Below are 16,118 nucleotides of genomic sequence, written 5' to 3' on the forward strand. Positions count from 1 at the left end.
TTTATAGTATTGCTTAAATAATCAAAGCTCATGCTCTTGTTGGTTTATGGAGCTCTAAATGATGTCTTTACGTAATTCACTTGGAGTCCTTTAGGTAGGATAACCTAATCTTTGGGGCATCTAAAGCACATAGGTAAAAAGGTTCTACATATAAATGCAAGAAAACCAAGTTCTGTACCAAGCTCCACATCTAAACTGGGGCATAAAGCATGGAAAAGACCATTACCTGCTCAGGATGTAATGTTAGAATGGAGATACCATTAATAGTATCTGTCCTGTGTAACTTACCAGGTAGCAGTTAAGAATAAAAACTTGCTTTCCAGTGGAAAGTGGAGGTGGCGTGGAACTCTGTAATGTTTAAACCGTGGGCACCTTTTCCCACAGGACTGTGTGTTTTGTAGATCCAGCAGTTTAAGTTGCACTTACCCTATCTCCAGGCCGGACCATGGGCTCCTGCTTTGTGCCTAATTTGTGCAGAATGCTGTAAGCGACCTTCATACTTCTCGTCCACAGCTTGCCTATGAATACAAATCAGACAAATGTGTGTATTAAAGCATACGGAGAGCACCGCTTCTGCAAACCGAAGTCTAGGACATGAGTCCATTCTGCTTCCTGTGTATCATGGTCTGCAAGTGACTTGAACTGGGGGCAGCTGAGCAAAGGGGGAACTGGTAGGCAAGAAAGGAAAATGAGTGAAAGTAGAAAAGCAACAGGGATTCTAAAAACAAAACTTCAGGAGAATGAAAATAAAAAGCTAAAACCACGTGTTGGCCTGTCTTCTGATCTGTCTGTGATGTAGGGGTTGGAGGTGGGGGGCAGGGACAGTGCACACACCGTCGTCACAGGGCTGGGATCTGCCCAGCTGAAATGACACCGCCAGGGAGCGGGAGGGCCCTGAGAACCTTCTCCTCGCAGATCAAAGCTTCAACTCATCCTGAGTCCCTGGAGTTAAGAAGAGGAAAAGCAATGACTCCAACTCAGCCAGTCAGAGCTGCCTGGACGCTGGAACAAGGCCGGCACAAAACAAATCCCCTCTTAGTGCATGAAGTGCCTGCAGCAAGGCCAGCACAGAAACTGTGGGGAAGGTTCTAGGGAGGAGAGTCCTGTGGGGCCACCGCAACGGCGTCACTAGCCACAAAGTCAAGCCCGGTGACATGTCCCTCATCCACAGTCAGTCCCCACGTGACTGTGAGCAACGTAGAGCAGAAAACCGCCTCGAGAGGCTCCGAACTCACAAGTCCTGTGTCTCTCACCTTCAAACTTTCCTAATCTCAGGGTTTTAGGGTTTTTAATGACAACCTTTGGATTCAGATAAAGATAATGGTAAATGTAACAGTCTGAGATCAAATAACAATGACTTTACAGCCTAAAATGAGTTCTTAAATACACAATGGCCTTTAACAACCTAGTCTCAGAGGCTTCAGCTGCAAGAGCTTCTCGGTAGTCAAGGTGTTAGAAGACGTGATAATGCTGTAATAGTGTAATAAAGGTAACAGCTATCTTAACTATTTTCTGTTTCAGTGCAATCACTGTTTTAATCTTTTCCCTATTATAAATGCAAACACTAAATCAGACTTTGTTGTTTACAACACAGTGCAAATTTAAAAACCCTGAATTTATTTCATATCACAGAGTTCCTTGGATTAACATTGTTATTATTTATCACAGTATTTATCCCCTTGCTAATGAGAACGTGAAGAGAACAATTATCTTTGATTGTTCTTGTTCCTAGGACACTTCCCTGTCATAGTACGTGCTCAGCAAATGTTTCTTCATTTTACTGTCACAGGCAAGCTGTAATGAAACACAAAGTTACGGTGTGCATTCTAGCATATTCTTGAGCACTTAATTGCTAGACACACACTTTTATTCATGTTCCCTCCTCCTGTCTTCCTTAGCTCCTCCTCAACACCATAGGCAGTCTTCAAGACTGGCAGCTTTACAGTCACCTGGAATTCTCTTTCGGGATTTTATTTTCCTGAAAATGATCACTGGCTCATCAGATATAACTCAGGGAGTATTTTTTCCCCAACAAAAGAAATTATTTTGTGGCTTCAGATTTCTTTAATGTGAACAAGATTAGGGAACTATTATAGTTGGGTAAACAATTACAATTAATTCATTGCAATTGAAAGAAAAACAATGTGTTGTAACTGAATAAATCAATTACACTCAATTAGCACCATTGTAGTTTGTGAAAGTTTCAACTTCATTCTCAGCTAAGAGTCTTGACATCCTAGCTTGAGTTCATATACAAGCTAGTTAACAATAGAGTTTGATAAAACACATGCAAACTTTTGGAAAAATTCTTGAAATATATTTGGTATTTTTATACTTCTCAAAGAGAAAAGGCAAGAAGTTAAGCTGCTGATATAAAGAAACAGCAGTTCTTAACTGATTCATAAAGGAGATGTGTGTGATGTCAGCACTGTTGTATTAGACATTAATTGTAATTTCGCTTGGCTTTGACTGAGGAACAGGCAACTGAACAGAGTGTAACTGGTGAGGGGAGAGGCGGTGGGTGGCGAAGGGCTGAACCGGAGCAAGCCGGGGAAGGAGGCGGGAGCTTGAGAGACACACCATCAACCACGCAAAAAAGCAGCAAGGCCACAGAAAGGTGGCCCAGCGTGCTGCTAGCTCAAGCATGTAGATTTCTTGAAACACCTGGAATAAAAGGAAAACCATAAATAAAACGTTAAAAGGGAGATGAGCATGAGCATGAGCATCTCCTTGGTAGGAAAGCCAGATGAACATATAGGTCTCTCCCAAAAACCAGAGGAGGCAGAGGAAGGGCGTACCGGAGAGCTGCTGCGAGGCAGGATGTGAAGGGAAATTAACGGCACAGCGTGACTTATTTTTATTAAGATTATGAAATGCCACAGGTAGTCTAAAGTGGAAAATAGAATTATGTTTTACAAGTTTATTCACTTGTGGCTTTCATTAGCCACCTACACTTTCTATTAATGATCCTAAGTTTATCAGCTGGGAATTCTGCTACCCCAGCACTTCGTAGGAAGCTAAATTTGGGGGTTGAGGGGAAACGGCAGGACTTTAGAGAATACAGCCCCTTCAGTTACACCAAGTTACTCAGTATTAGAACAATTCTCATTCGATACCAAATTACTCAGTATTAGAACAATTCTCATTCGACGAGCTTGTCTCTGAGTCGTCTTAGCAACAGCCAATCATGCGCCCATCTACGTTAGCGTTTCTAGGCAGATGGCGCTTTCCAGTGTTCACTGCGTTTTCATCTGATAAGCTGTAATCTTAAATTTGGAAATGTGTTGCTTTCTTATATTCCTTTAACAAGTAAAAACCAAGATGAACCCACAGCCTGCAATTAATATGGATAATTAAAATACAACAACATATAGACGATTAAAATACAACATATGGAGGAGTTAAAATGCTTTGGTTGTGGGCATGAGTTCTGATGAATCCAACTTTTCATATGAATATTCAGTCTGTGTCTTACATCTCCCATTTATCTTAACCTTGCAGGAAGGGGAAAGACACCAACTCTGTTCAATGTTCCAGCAGCAGAGAGGGGCGATCCTTCTGATCGAGATCATAAGCCCCGTGAGAACTGTGTCTTACCCGTCTTTGATTTCCCAAACCTTAGTTCCGTGCCAATGCATACTGCATGCTTAAAACATCCAAGTGAACATCTATTAGTTCTCAGAGTGAACACATGCACCCGGAACAGTTCGGCTGCTCCTGGAATTCCCCGCATGTAGGCGGGGAGGCCTCGGAAGCCATCAGCTGTCATGCAGCAGCAACTCCAAATACACAATTAGCTCCAGGGCTGAATTTGGCCGGAGATGAGGGTCACATATAAAGTCTTTCATCCTTTTGACTCATTAAAACCTGTTTCTGAGAGCATAATTAAAAAAGCTACAGCTATGCTTCATCATGGATGCCACACACTACCCATTTAAAACTACTCAATGAGGCCATAAAAGCAAAGGGGTTACAAAACGCACGCTCCCGAACCCAATATGCTCCTAGGCCCAAATCCCACATCTGTCCGTGAAATGCACAGGTCGACAGCTGCTGCCTCCCGGAGCCCCACCCCAAAAGGCTAGGGTCTACTGAGGTTCCACGATTCAACATAGCATCTGGCTTTTGACCTCCATGGCTAATGTAGAAATCAATTCCATTCCTACCTGCAAGCAGAAAAGTGTTGTGTTATAACAACAAAAGCTAAAAACAAAACCTGCCAACTGACAACAGGCAGAACTACGTACTGTACCATGCCAAGAGCCTAGAATTGAAACAGCTATGTTCAAAATTTCAACTATCAACATAAATCTCAGACATGCAGACACAATATGAACCATTTTGGTCCTTCAGTTATTTTATCTTTTGAAAATTCTAATTAATTTTTTAGAGATGGGGTCTTGCTCTGTCACTGAGGCTAAAGTGCAGTGATGCAATCATAGCTCAATGCAGCCTCGAACTCCTCCTCCTGCCTCAGCTCCCAAGTAGCTGGGACTACAGGCATGAGCCATCATGCCAGCCTTTAGTTACTATTTTCTTTGTAAAGCTGAAGCAGCGAGAACAGCGCGACAATCTGCTCCTCCACGGCCTCTTATCCACAGAAAAAAGAGAAACACATTTCTCTGCTACTGTTAACCATGTGCAAAAAGTTTACAGACTGTATTAATTGTACTGAAGACTTAAGGGAAAGGTGGTTTCTCTGGCCTTCTGAAAAAGTCCCTTGGAAACCGATTTTGTTTCTTCTGAAAGTTTAGACAGACATTTTTCTAACTACCAAGACATTTTTCTAACTACCACCAATCTTTGCTGAAAGCATGCATTTCAATAAATCACATATGTACTTAAGATCTAACATCTTATCAGAGCTATAGTCACTGCTTCAATCAGCCATTTCTGGTTTTAACTCAAAAAATATTTAACAAATAACTTTTTATATTGAAATCAAATGATTTTCCTAAAGAGTTTCTTGAGATTCCATTTATTTCTGTGCCAGAAACATAAGGCAACACAAAGTCAATCAGTCACCAGAAGTAACAGACACTGAGCTTTGTGCGTTCGGGAGTGGCTGCGCGAGGGGATGGGCAAAGGGCAGAGGGTGAGCCTCGGGATTACCCTAAGTGAGGATGTAAAAGGACACTGAGCTTCCTGTGTTCGGGAGTGGCTGTGCGAGGGGGTGGGCAAAGGGCAGGGGTGAGCCTGGGGATTACCGTAAGTGAGGATGTAGAGGGGATTACCGTAAGTGAGGATGTAGAGGGGCTTCCCGTTGGTGTCCATGGTGGTCAGGCAGGGCGCCTTGGGCGAGATGGTGCCCCACCTCTGCAGTGCGGCCTCCAGCGACGGTGGCCAGTTTGTAACCACGCCCAGCTGCTCTCCGCGCATGGCCAGCATCTGGGCCCCCTCTGGCTTTGGTTGGTTCGGATCTGGTTGTTGAACTAAATTGTTTGAATACAAGAGGTTACAAGAGAAATGCACCCACATTAGCATGGCTACTTTTTATTCTTTATAAAGAAGCCAGGAGATTTATGCTTAAGCTGTACATTTATTAGCTGACAGAAAAGCATGCTTTTCTAGAATTGGGGTCTATACACTGGCATCACGGATGCTGGTAAAAAATTAGTTCATGTAATTTCCAAGGCAGCATGTGAGTGGAGCGCTTAGGTGGACCTGGACACAGCTGCAAACTGACAACAGGTGGAAACTGTGCAGCACACTGTGCCCAGAGCCTGGAATTCAAACAGCCATGCTGAAATTTCCATTACCAACATCAACTAGTGATTTTGGACCCCAAATTGGTTAAATCTTGCTAAATTATATTTTGTCCTTAAAGATTAATGATAAATTTTTTTTCTGAGGCAAGGTCTCTCTCTTCTGCCTTAGCTGGAGTGCAGTGGCATGATCACAGTTCCCTGCAGCCTCGACCTCTCAGGCTCAGGTTATCCTCCCACTTCAGCCTCTGCTACAGTCCTAGCCTGTAGCTAGGACTACAGGCGTGCACCACCATGCCCAGCTAATTTTAGTATGTATATATATATATATATATGTGTGTGTTTGTGTGTGTATATATATATATAATGTGTGTATATATATATATATATATAGTAGAGATAGGGTTTGGGCTATATATATATATGTATAATTTTTTTTTTTTTTTTGTAGAGACATAGTTTTGCCATATTGCCCAGGCTGGTCTCGAACTCCCGGGCTCAAGTGATCTGCCCACCTTGACCTCCGACAGTGCAGGAATTATAGGTGTGAGCCACCGCACCTGGCCTGGGCTGTACATTTAAATCTGCTACAACTACTCTGAATAACAGGAACACAGAGCGAGTATTTTCCTGAGTAAAACTAAATCAGTGCATCATAAATACCACCTGCCCAATCCTTGAGAGAGGTGAAGAATGGAAATTATCTCTTCCATTTCTGGAACACACTTGTCTCTCACTTTATGACTGACAAGAAAATCAGTCGTTTTTACTTGTGGTTTAACGCATAAGATAATAAGGAGCTCAAGTTGGTATAATGAGCAGCTCCTGTGCTTTGTTTCAACTTTAAGTTGTTTGTCTAAAAAGACCCAGGAGCATTCAGGGGCAAAGGCAGCATCTCCGGCATCTATCAGGAGAGGCAGGAGGAGGAGGGAGGAGACAGCACTTCACAACACTGTTTTGCTGCGAGCGAAGGATTTCCCCAGTTTACTTGTTTTTCTATGTTTATACTTTACTTGTATTTCTATACTCTTACGGAGTTCTTAGAGACCTGACCTGGGTCACAGAACAAAATCACCTCCCACAGAGGACGACTAACAACCAGGTTTAGAGACCTGCCGACACCGAGGCTGCCTGGGAACATCACTTGCTCCCTACCTGGGTTCCCATCATCCAGCGAATGCCACGATTACTGCTCTTAAAAAGTAAAATGGCCTTGCAGAAAAAAATGTCATTGTTTATGGGACCATAGGAGCATCTGGAAGAAACGTGTGAGAAAGAGTTCTCTCACCTTCTAATAATTCTTCAAAGTCATCGACAAAGAATTCTCGTAAAGGTGGTCGTTTCGGTCGTTTGAGGGTATTGACAAGCTGCTGGATTTTTGCTGACACCCGGCTACTTACTGGTACTCCTGAAAAACAGGAACCAGTGGGTGGGGGAAGCGATCATCACAGCTGGAATGAGCATCCACAGTCCCACAGCCCCCTCCCCAGCGTGCAACAGGCTGCATCCTTCTAGACGTGATCCTGGGAAGGGCCCGAGGTGATCATGCTGTACAGTAGCCCCGTGGCTAGGCAGGAGACCGGACAGAGATACATCGGACCTGAATGTCTACCACGTTCCAGGATGTGCTGTTCTGCTGGTCATGCTGGGAGAAGCCTCAGGACCACACATGCTTGACCCCAGCTCTGATTCTCTGGACAGAATTGTCACCTGCAGAGAGCAGACTCCTCATTCCCACTGCCCCAGGCCCCCTCTTCTCAACAGGATGAGACCATCAGTGGAGCAGTAAGTCCTTCCCTGAGTCTGTCTCTCCAGAGATCACCAGCATTCAGCCTCACATCAGCATTCAGCCTCACGGAGGCACGAGAACATCGGGCTGGTGAGTCACGTCTGGAACCCCCAGCATCCAACAGCCCCGGGCGCAGGTTCCAGCACCACCATGCCCAAGCCCTGTCCACTCCTAATAAAGGCTGAGCTCCTCACACACATTCCAAACCCATGCAGCTCAGCCCACACACAGGCAATGCATCCTAAAGCACAGAAGTTAAAGTCTCTAAATTCAAATTTTTGTGTAACAGAATACTAGCCCATACCTATCCAAGTGGACGGAGAAAAGCCCCATTTTAAAATACTGTGCTAATTATAACGAATGCTGCATCATTCTGAAAATCAACCGGTTTGATCAATGAAAGAGTCAAAGTTTTCAAATTTCAAGATAAATAAATCAAATAAATGAACAAGACAGAGGACCAAGACGCTGATGCCACAACTAGATCAAAAGCGTCCTCCTCAGGCACACGCTGAGGGCTGGCAGGACCTGGGAAACCATCACCCAGAGCTGTGGGCTTGGACGGTGCAGGGGGTTCTGCAGGTGCAGCTGGCAGGCCATTCCCCTCACCTGAGGCAGAGCCCTTGTTTGCCCCCGCACTGGACCATAAAAAACAGACTTCAACATTTGGGGGGAATAGAACAGAATTCAAGGAAATTTTTTCTATCAAGATTTTTTAATAGGTAGTCTCAAAATGCTCTATAGCACTTTCAGAATTGAGACATTAAATATTTCATATCTCTGAAAATACAGAAAAACACACAATCCAGAACTCTCAATATCCAAACATAGTATGTTCCCATTAAATAGCCCAACTAATTTGGTTCAGATGAATCAGACCATTCCACCAGGCCAGTGATTCTCAAGCTTAATTTGGCAGATGTCAGAATCGCCTCAGGGTACCCAGAACTTCTAGCTCATGACGTCTGGAGTGTGGCTCAGAATCACCCTCCCAGCAAGGGCCCCTGTGGGATTCTGGTGTTGGAGGCCGTGACGCCGAGACCACACAACACACCACGCAGGATTTATTTGGGGAACAAAGGCAAAGGTACAGACTTGAAAGATGACAAAGTTACTAAAATGACCATGACAAGAGTAACAAAAATGGCCAATTTAGTAAAGACAAACTCATCAGGGAACTAAAGCAAATAATGACACCAAAAGGCATTCCAGGAAAAGTCATCGCACCAGCAACCAGGGCGATTTCAAGTGCACTAACTGAACACTTGCAAAGGCATGGTCGGGCTCTGCCTCACGTGAGGATGCGGCAGTGCGCCTGTTGGAGTTAGGACAGGCCTCCCTGTCTGCCTGCGCCTGTTGGGGCTCAGATAGGCCTCCTGTCCACCTGTCAGGGCTCAGACAGGCCTCCTGTCCACCTGTCAGAGCTCGGCTAGGCCTCCCTGTGCACCTGTCGGAGCTGGGCTAGGCCTCCCTGTCCACCTGTGCCTGTCGGAGCTTGGCAAAGCCTCCCTGTCCGCCTGTCGGGGCTTGAATAGGCCTCCCTGTCCACCTGTCGGGGCTTGGATAGGCCTCCCCGTCCATCTGTCGGAGCTCGGATAGGCCTCCCTGTCCACCTGCGCCTGTCAGAGCTCGGACAGGCCTCCCTGTCCACCTGTGCCTGTCGGAGCTCGGATAGGCCTCCCTATCCGCCTGCGCCTGTCGGAGCTCGAAGAGGCCTCTGTCGGCCTGCACCTGTAGGAGCTTCGATAGCCTCCCTGTTCACTGTGCCTGTCAGCGCTCAGATAGGCATCCCTGTCCACCTGTTGGAGCTCGGATAGGCATCCCTGTCTGCCTGTTCCTGTCAGAGCTTGCATAGGCCTCCCTGTTCAATGCACCTGTAGGGACTCGGATAGGCCTCCCTGTCCACTGTGCCTGTCGGGGCTCGGATAGGCCTCCCTGTCCGCCTGTCGGGGCTCGGATAGGCCTCCCTGTCCACCTGTCGGGGCTCGGATAGGCCTCCCCTGTCCACCTGTCGGGGCTCGGATAGGCCTCCCCTGTCCACCTGTCGGAGCTCGGATAGGCCTCCCCTGTCCACCTGTCGGAGCTCGGATAGGCCTCCCTGTCCACCTGTCGGAGCTCGGATAGGCCTCCCCTGTCCACCTGTCGGAGCTCGGATAGGCCTCCCCTGTCCACCTGTCGGAGCTCGGATAGGCCTCCCTGTCCACTGTGCCTGTCGGGGCTCGGATAGGCCTCCCTGTCCGCCTGTGAGTCCTGTGCACCGCAAGATAACAGCATACCAAGGCTGCTCCATGCAGCTTCACACAAGGGCATTGTATTTCACCGCTAGGTTCTACCCTGACTTATGACCTCAGGAAGGACTGAGACTTAAATGGAAATAGGGGCTGGGTGATATGAACAGCTGTTGTAATCACCCTGACTTCTATGACCTCAGGAAGGACTGAGACTTAAATGGAATAGGGGCTGGGTGAAACCAACAGCTGCTGTAATCAAGGAAGGACTGAGACTTAAATGGAATAGAGGCTGGGTGATATGAACAGCCGCTGTAATCACCCTGACTTTTATGACCTCGGGAAAGACTGAGACTTAGGGGCTGGGTGATACGAACAGCCACTGTAATCAGAACATACCAAGATCAGGCCACGAGGAAGGAAGGAGAAGCTCTCAGCCGCAGCCTGTTACCAAGTCACTGACATCTCTGTCCAACATGGATAAAAAGACCCTCTTTCCTCCGAAGTCTAAAGCAACATATCAGCCCATCTGACAGTAATTCTGTTGTACATTTAACTTCATCTTGCTCTTCTAAGTGACTGTTCACTGTCTTAACACCTGTACAAGAATTTCTCAGTTGCTGAACCACCGTTATTCAGCAGCAAAAATGGCAGCAAATTCTAAAATTTCTTTTTCTTCTCATGACTAAATTCCTATAACAGTTACATTTTTCCTACAAGGAATAACTGTGGGCTCACTTGGAGAGTAATTTGCATTTCTGTGGCTAGGCCACCTTCCATGAGAGGCTCCCGAAAGATCTGATAAATCGCTTTGTCAGAACCGATTGTACCCCAGGAAGAAACACACCCAGTCACGGGCACGGAACGGGAGGTCAGCACAAACCGTTTACCAGAAAAAAACGCATCTCTCCTTTGGGACGTACCATCCCCGGTCTCCATGAGCTCGGCGTTGCCGTACTTGGGCGCCGTCCGGGACCCCGTGGAACCCTGCGGTCTCTCCACCTGTATCGAGTGCTCTGAGGTGTACGTGGTTACGTCAGGAGGTGCAGAATGATTTTCTGTAAAGAAACACATCATGAGATTTTGTGGTGGTTGTGATGTTTGCTCTGAAGGTTGAAGAGACTGGAGCACAGGTGCTCACCCTGGGTGTGCCGTGAGCATCCAGCACAAACATCCAGCACAAAGGGGGACCCCAGCATAACTCATGTCGCCGCAAATGGAGCAGAGTTCGGTAAAACCTCAGACGTCATTTCCTAACAGGAGCCACGTCAGCAGCGTTTTAACTAGAATAACGTTAGACCGGCAACGGCAGGCCGTCAGGAACCCTGTGTGTGTTCACGGAGGGGTCCCCTTTCCTGCCTGCCACAGGGGACGCAGCCGAGGGCTTTACTCGCGCTTTAGAGCCAAGAGCCTGGAATTGGAAACCCAGCTCGGGAAACTCCTGGGGATTTTGGGATGTCCCTTAAGCTCTCCGTGCCTCAGTTTCCTCGTCAAATGGGAACAGTAATGGCCACGACCGTGTAGGGTAGTTGGGTGGATTACGTGAGTTAACACGTAGACAGTTCATAGGATTTTCTTCTTAAAAGGGGGAGACATCAAGAACTATTATTTTATTATTTCTCTTAGTACGAACAATACCAGTCATTCAAAAAACCACGTTTACGCCCAAATGTGTACTGAGGCCCGTGTAAGGCCAATGAGCGCGTGTAGCTCTTTCTCTTGCAGCACCCGCTGGAGATCAAGGGAAGCCGCACGTGGCTGAATGGGGAAAAGCGCGCTTTTCTGTTTAATGAATAAAGCACTGAGGAAGATGTGCCAAGCAGCCCACCGATGACGCCCGTCACACCCAGAATCTCGATGATGGCGCCACCATGCGGATCTCGATTCTGAACCCTCCTCTGACGGAAGCTTTTCAGGATCACTCCGCCACTGTCCCACGCGGAGGAAGCGCGCTATTTTGTGCCGCTGAAAGCGGTGCTCATCCCCAAAAGCCTTTCTTCACCGGACGCTGCCCGTGTCGGCAGCGCGCCCGGAGGCCGTCTAGACGGCGAAATCCACTGAACGCACAAAACAGGACACAGAAAATCGAGGCACAGAAGAGGCCGTGACAGGACGCTCCTTTATGAGCTGAGAACCGGGCCGGGGGAGGGGCGGTGCTGAGCTGCCTGGGCTCCGCGTCGGCCCCTCCTGAGGTGTCAGTCTGGGGTCACAGGTAGATTTGGCCACTCACTTGGAACCCGTGACTGCGAAGAGAAGAATCATCGGCTGTCACCAAGGGGAGGGCCCGCCACACCATCCGTCGGTGCCACGACGTTCCACCCGGAGGCAGGCGGGCCCCACTTCCGGCAGAACCAACACACACACCCTCAGTCCTCAGCGGACTTGGATGGCAGCGTCTGGGAGGCCTCAGCTCCGAGGCGTGAAAACGCTGCACACACCTTGTAGATGGACAGCGGGTAGAGCAGTAGAAAAAGAAAACTAGAATGGGATTTCCTATCTTATGCCAAATTGGCTTGACTCTTAAGACACATGTGAGATGTCCCTACTTAATTGCTGGCATAATTAAATGGGTGGAAAAAATCCACAAAGGACTTGAGATTTTGCTTCAACAGCAAGTAGAAGCGCGGCCAGCTCTGTGAGACTCGGTGACTGAGTCTGCAGCCCGGGCTTTTCTCCTCTCGGACAAAAGCAGCCTCTGCGGCCTCCACTTCCGTCCTCGCCGGAGGGATCGGCCAATGGGACTCAGCTATCGGCTGTGCCTGGACTCCTTAGAACACGCACGCGCATGCACACACATGATCACACACGCTACTTTCTTGTTTGCAGGCTTCCGATTATCTCAGAAGGTCAAATGCAAATCTGACTTTTTACTTCTTTTGTTTTGCCCCAGAAAATATTTTTCCTTTTCTGATTAAGTTTCATTATTTTGCCACTGCTTTTTTTCCAAAAAAATTTCAAAGTTACAGAAAATTTCCAGATAGTCTAGGAAGATTATCTTTGTGCCCAATTCGAAATTACCGGAATGTGGTCACCCAAGAGTTACATTTGAGTCACACTGAGCCTTGATGTACATGAGTTATGAGCCCCTCATAGTTCAGATACATTCTTTGTACTAAAACTTCCTCCAGTATTGCAAGGGTAAACCCACAAAGGGAGACCAAGTGCGGTGATTCACTTGTTCAAAAATATGTGTTTTCCTTGGTAAGATTCTGCCCATTTCCTTAAAATTGAATAAAATCCGAGGATACAAATGCTTCCACCAAGTGGCAGAGGTGGTGTTTGGCCTCCCCATTCAGGTGCCCGATAAAGCTGGCAGAGCCTCGGCCACTATCCTGGGATCCAATATACACATGGAATTTTATTATGGAAAAATATGTAACAGTCACACATTTCTCTTCAATGTTTAACCTACTGTGATTTCAAGTATAGGTTATTAATTCACATAAACCAGCGTACATGTTCCTGAAACTGTGTTAAACTGAAGTTTAATACTGCTTTGCATTTGAGTATTACTTTACAAACTTTTAAGGAGTATTTGTTTTCTCCTTTATACTTACAACAGTTCTGACAGAGAAAAAAGAAATTTTTTTTCATTTTTTTCCTCACTAAAAGCCTAAAGCAGAAGTGACTTCAAGATCCCAGCAGCAGTTATTGGGAAAAGTGAGACAGACTCAGCTCTCCTGACAGCAAACTCCTGCTCCAGACAGAAAACAGCCAACGCTTTAAGTCTCAGTGAGCACCGAAGAAATGCCTCTGGGCGTCAAGGAGTCAGTGATCTAGAAGTGAGCATTGTGGGGTTCTGGGGTGTCTGCGGGCTATTTAATCACACATGACGTCCACCTGCTTCCCACTGAGGGTTTTTCAGAGATCAGGCTTTCCTGCGGCAGCTGAGATACCGGGAGGGTCTGAGCCCGTGGCTCGTCCTCGGTTATCAGCGACGTGGTACGCAGTCGTCTCTGGTTACTGCTTTAATGGAGAGACACACAAAACCCTATTCAACCCAAGTCTCGTACTTGATGAAAAACGTTTACTACTGAACCATTCAAAGGCAGTGCGACGCAAGGTTCATCACCGCTCCCCCACACGCCGGCTCTTCCTCTAATAATTCTCACTTCACTCCTTTTCCACAGCATCTTCAAACGTCGTAGGGCAGTGATCCTACCTTTGTGCTTTTTCTAATACAGAGGATCTCCCTGTCATAGAATCTACACAAAACAGTGTGCCGCGCACAAGAAATCTGAACACCTGTGGCAGACAGCAGCATCAAGTGGCCGTGGTTAAAGCCCTTGTTTCCTTAAATGACTCCCACAGTCAGGACGAGCACACTTAAAACCCTGTCCTGTTGATTGAGACTGTTAAGGTTTCATGTAGGAGCATAAGTGACAAGAAAAGATGGGAGCGGATACGCTGTAGGATTCCCCAGAAACAAGAATGGACTTATGAACAGAAGGCCCCTGGAATTCGGATACAGCTGCAGGATTCCCCAGGAACAAGGCCCCTGGAATTGCAGCTGTGGGAGGGACCTGGACATGAAAAGCAGTAAAGCAGCTTCCAGAAACAATCCAGCCAAAGCACCCGGGGGGCCAGAGGGGCTCTGCGCTCTCTCCACCGAGGGATTCCACAGCCACGATGCAAGCAGGGGAGAACATGCACACACAAAGGCGTTTACACAACAGGCACGGAAAGACACTGTGAAGCGTGCTCACCTATGTGGGTCTGGGCCATGACGTCCGCCAGCCTGTGGGCAGCCCCGCTGCCCCCACTCTGCGTGGAGGACGAGGAGGTGGTGGACGTGGTGGAGCCGTGGATGGCCTGGCTGATCCAGTGCTCCATGTTGATGCTGCCCTGGCTGGAGGTGGGGGTGCCCTGGGAGTCCCCCTGCACTGACCCTTCATCTTCTGAGCCAGAGGAGGTATCTGTGTAAAAAGAAAGGTGATTTGCTATATGTTGCAGCAAAAACATGCACCACAATCTCAGTCCCTTGCCAAACACAGATTTACTTCACATAAGTCTGAACAGTTGTTTAAAGACTTTTTGCTGTAGACACTCTTGAGAAGTTAAACCACTTTTCAGATAATGAACCATTTATTTTAGCATAAAGAGTTTTTCATCCACCACACCTTAAACATGCTATAAGATGTTTGACACTGTCATCTCAGACAAAGACACACTGACCCATTTCCTCTGCACAGCAGTTTGGGAAGAAACCAAGTGTTCTCTGTGTCACCCACAAAGTGAGAGGACAAGGGCCGCATTTCCCAGGGGATGCTGAGGGCCTGTGCGGCTCTCAGTAGTCTCAAGCCCTTGTTAGTCCTGAGATGTTCTTGTGGGCTCTGATTTTTCTACGTCGGTGTGTTAGATACCCATGCAGCTGATTTCTGCATCAGTGTGTTAGACAACCATGCAGCTGATTTATGTCAGTGTGTGTGTTAGATACCCATGCAGCTGATTTATTTCTACATCAGTGTGTTAGATACCCCTGCAGCTGATTTCTATGTCGGTGTGTGTGTTAGACACCCATGCAGCTGATTTATTTCTACGTCGGTGTTAGATAACCATGCAGCTGATTTATTTCTACGTCGGTGTGTGCGTGTTAGATACCCATGCAGCTCCTTAAGGATCAAGACGCTGATGATGGTAACAGGAGAGAAAGCAGAACATGCCTCACGTGGAGCAGTCCCTCCACCTCCCCGTTTTCCTCCGGGGCACACGACAAACCTTCATCACGTCACATTTTACACTCAAATCAATTTGCCTTTACAGTATTCGTTTCTTATACATTCTCATTATTGATTTTTCTATCTGTGCAGATTGGATATCTTGGATTATGATAAAATACATAAATTTTTTCACTATAATTTATTAGAATATTTTTCATTTAATAACCTTTTCATGCAGTACCAAGGTTTTTGGGAATAAATTGTTGGTGTATTTGTTATTTAAACTTCAATGTAAGAATGACACTCAGAATCCTACGTCCAGGTGAGTTATGGGAGACGCCAGCTCAGGTGAGCAGCTCCAGAGCATCGGGTGAGAGGAGGAGTCACGGCAAATAATCTTAAGACACGGGTTGGTTTTTTAAAAGACAATAATTGCAAACAATATTCACACTTATTATCACTGTCACATGACTTATGCTGTCTAGGAATTTTTTAAAAGTTTACTTGTTAGAAAAGCAACAATGTTAGGAGCCTGAAAATTCTCTATCACCTTGCTTTTTTTTTTTTTTTTTTTTTTTTGGAAATAGTCTTGCTCTGTTACCCAGGCTGGAGAGCAGTGGCGCGATCTCAGCTCACAGTAATCTCTCACTTCCTGGTTCAAGCGATTCTCCTGCCTCAGCCTCCCGAGTAGCTGAGATTACAGGCACCTGCCACTATGACCGGCTAATTTTTGTAT

General features: G+C 46.7%; 1 protein-coding gene and 1 long non-coding RNA gene across 13 annotated transcripts in view; one reads left to right on the forward strand and one right to left on the reverse strand.

Moving 5' to 3' along the window:
* Nucleotides 1-16,118, reverse strand: part of DIP2C (disco interacting protein 2 homolog C) — a 407,784-nt gene that overhangs the window by 127,267 nt on the left and 264,399 nt on the right. For 6 of the 12 annotated variants that reach the window (XR_010141456.1, XM_063727460.1, XM_063727459.1 and 3 more), the window contains 5 exons: nucleotides 14,429-14,638; nucleotides 10,613-10,780; nucleotides 6,994-7,113; nucleotides 5,235-5,432; nucleotides 427-518 (listed from right to left, as the gene is read on the reverse strand). Coding sequence is in view for 11 of the 12 variants with exons in the window: in XM_063727460.1 (XP_063583530.1) it covers nucleotides 427-518; nucleotides 5,235-5,432; nucleotides 6,994-7,113; nucleotides 10,613-10,780; nucleotides 14,429-14,638 (788 nt within the window). In the remaining variant the exon portion in view is untranslated. The remainder of the gene's footprint in view (nucleotides 1-426; nucleotides 519-5,234; nucleotides 5,433-6,993; nucleotides 7,114-10,612; nucleotides 10,781-14,428; nucleotides 14,639-16,118) is intronic. The other 6 variants (XM_024253580.3, XM_024253579.3, XM_024253578.3 and 3 more) reach the window with 1 other exon arrangement.
* LOC129048409 (uncharacterized) lies at nucleotides 10,776-14,738 on the forward strand. The gene is made up of 3 exons (XR_008510739.1): nucleotides 10,776-12,178; nucleotides 13,335-13,504; nucleotides 13,853-14,738. It is a non-coding gene; the product is annotated as an uncharacterized LOC129048409 (long non-coding RNA).

The sequence above is a fragment of the Pongo abelii genome, chromosome 8, assembly GCF_028885655.2.
Source record: "Pongo abelii isolate AG06213 chromosome 8, NHGRI_mPonAbe1-v2.0_pri, whole genome shotgun sequence".
Classification (NCBI taxonomy): Eukaryota; Metazoa; Chordata; class Mammalia; order Primates; family Hominidae; genus Pongo; species Pongo abelii.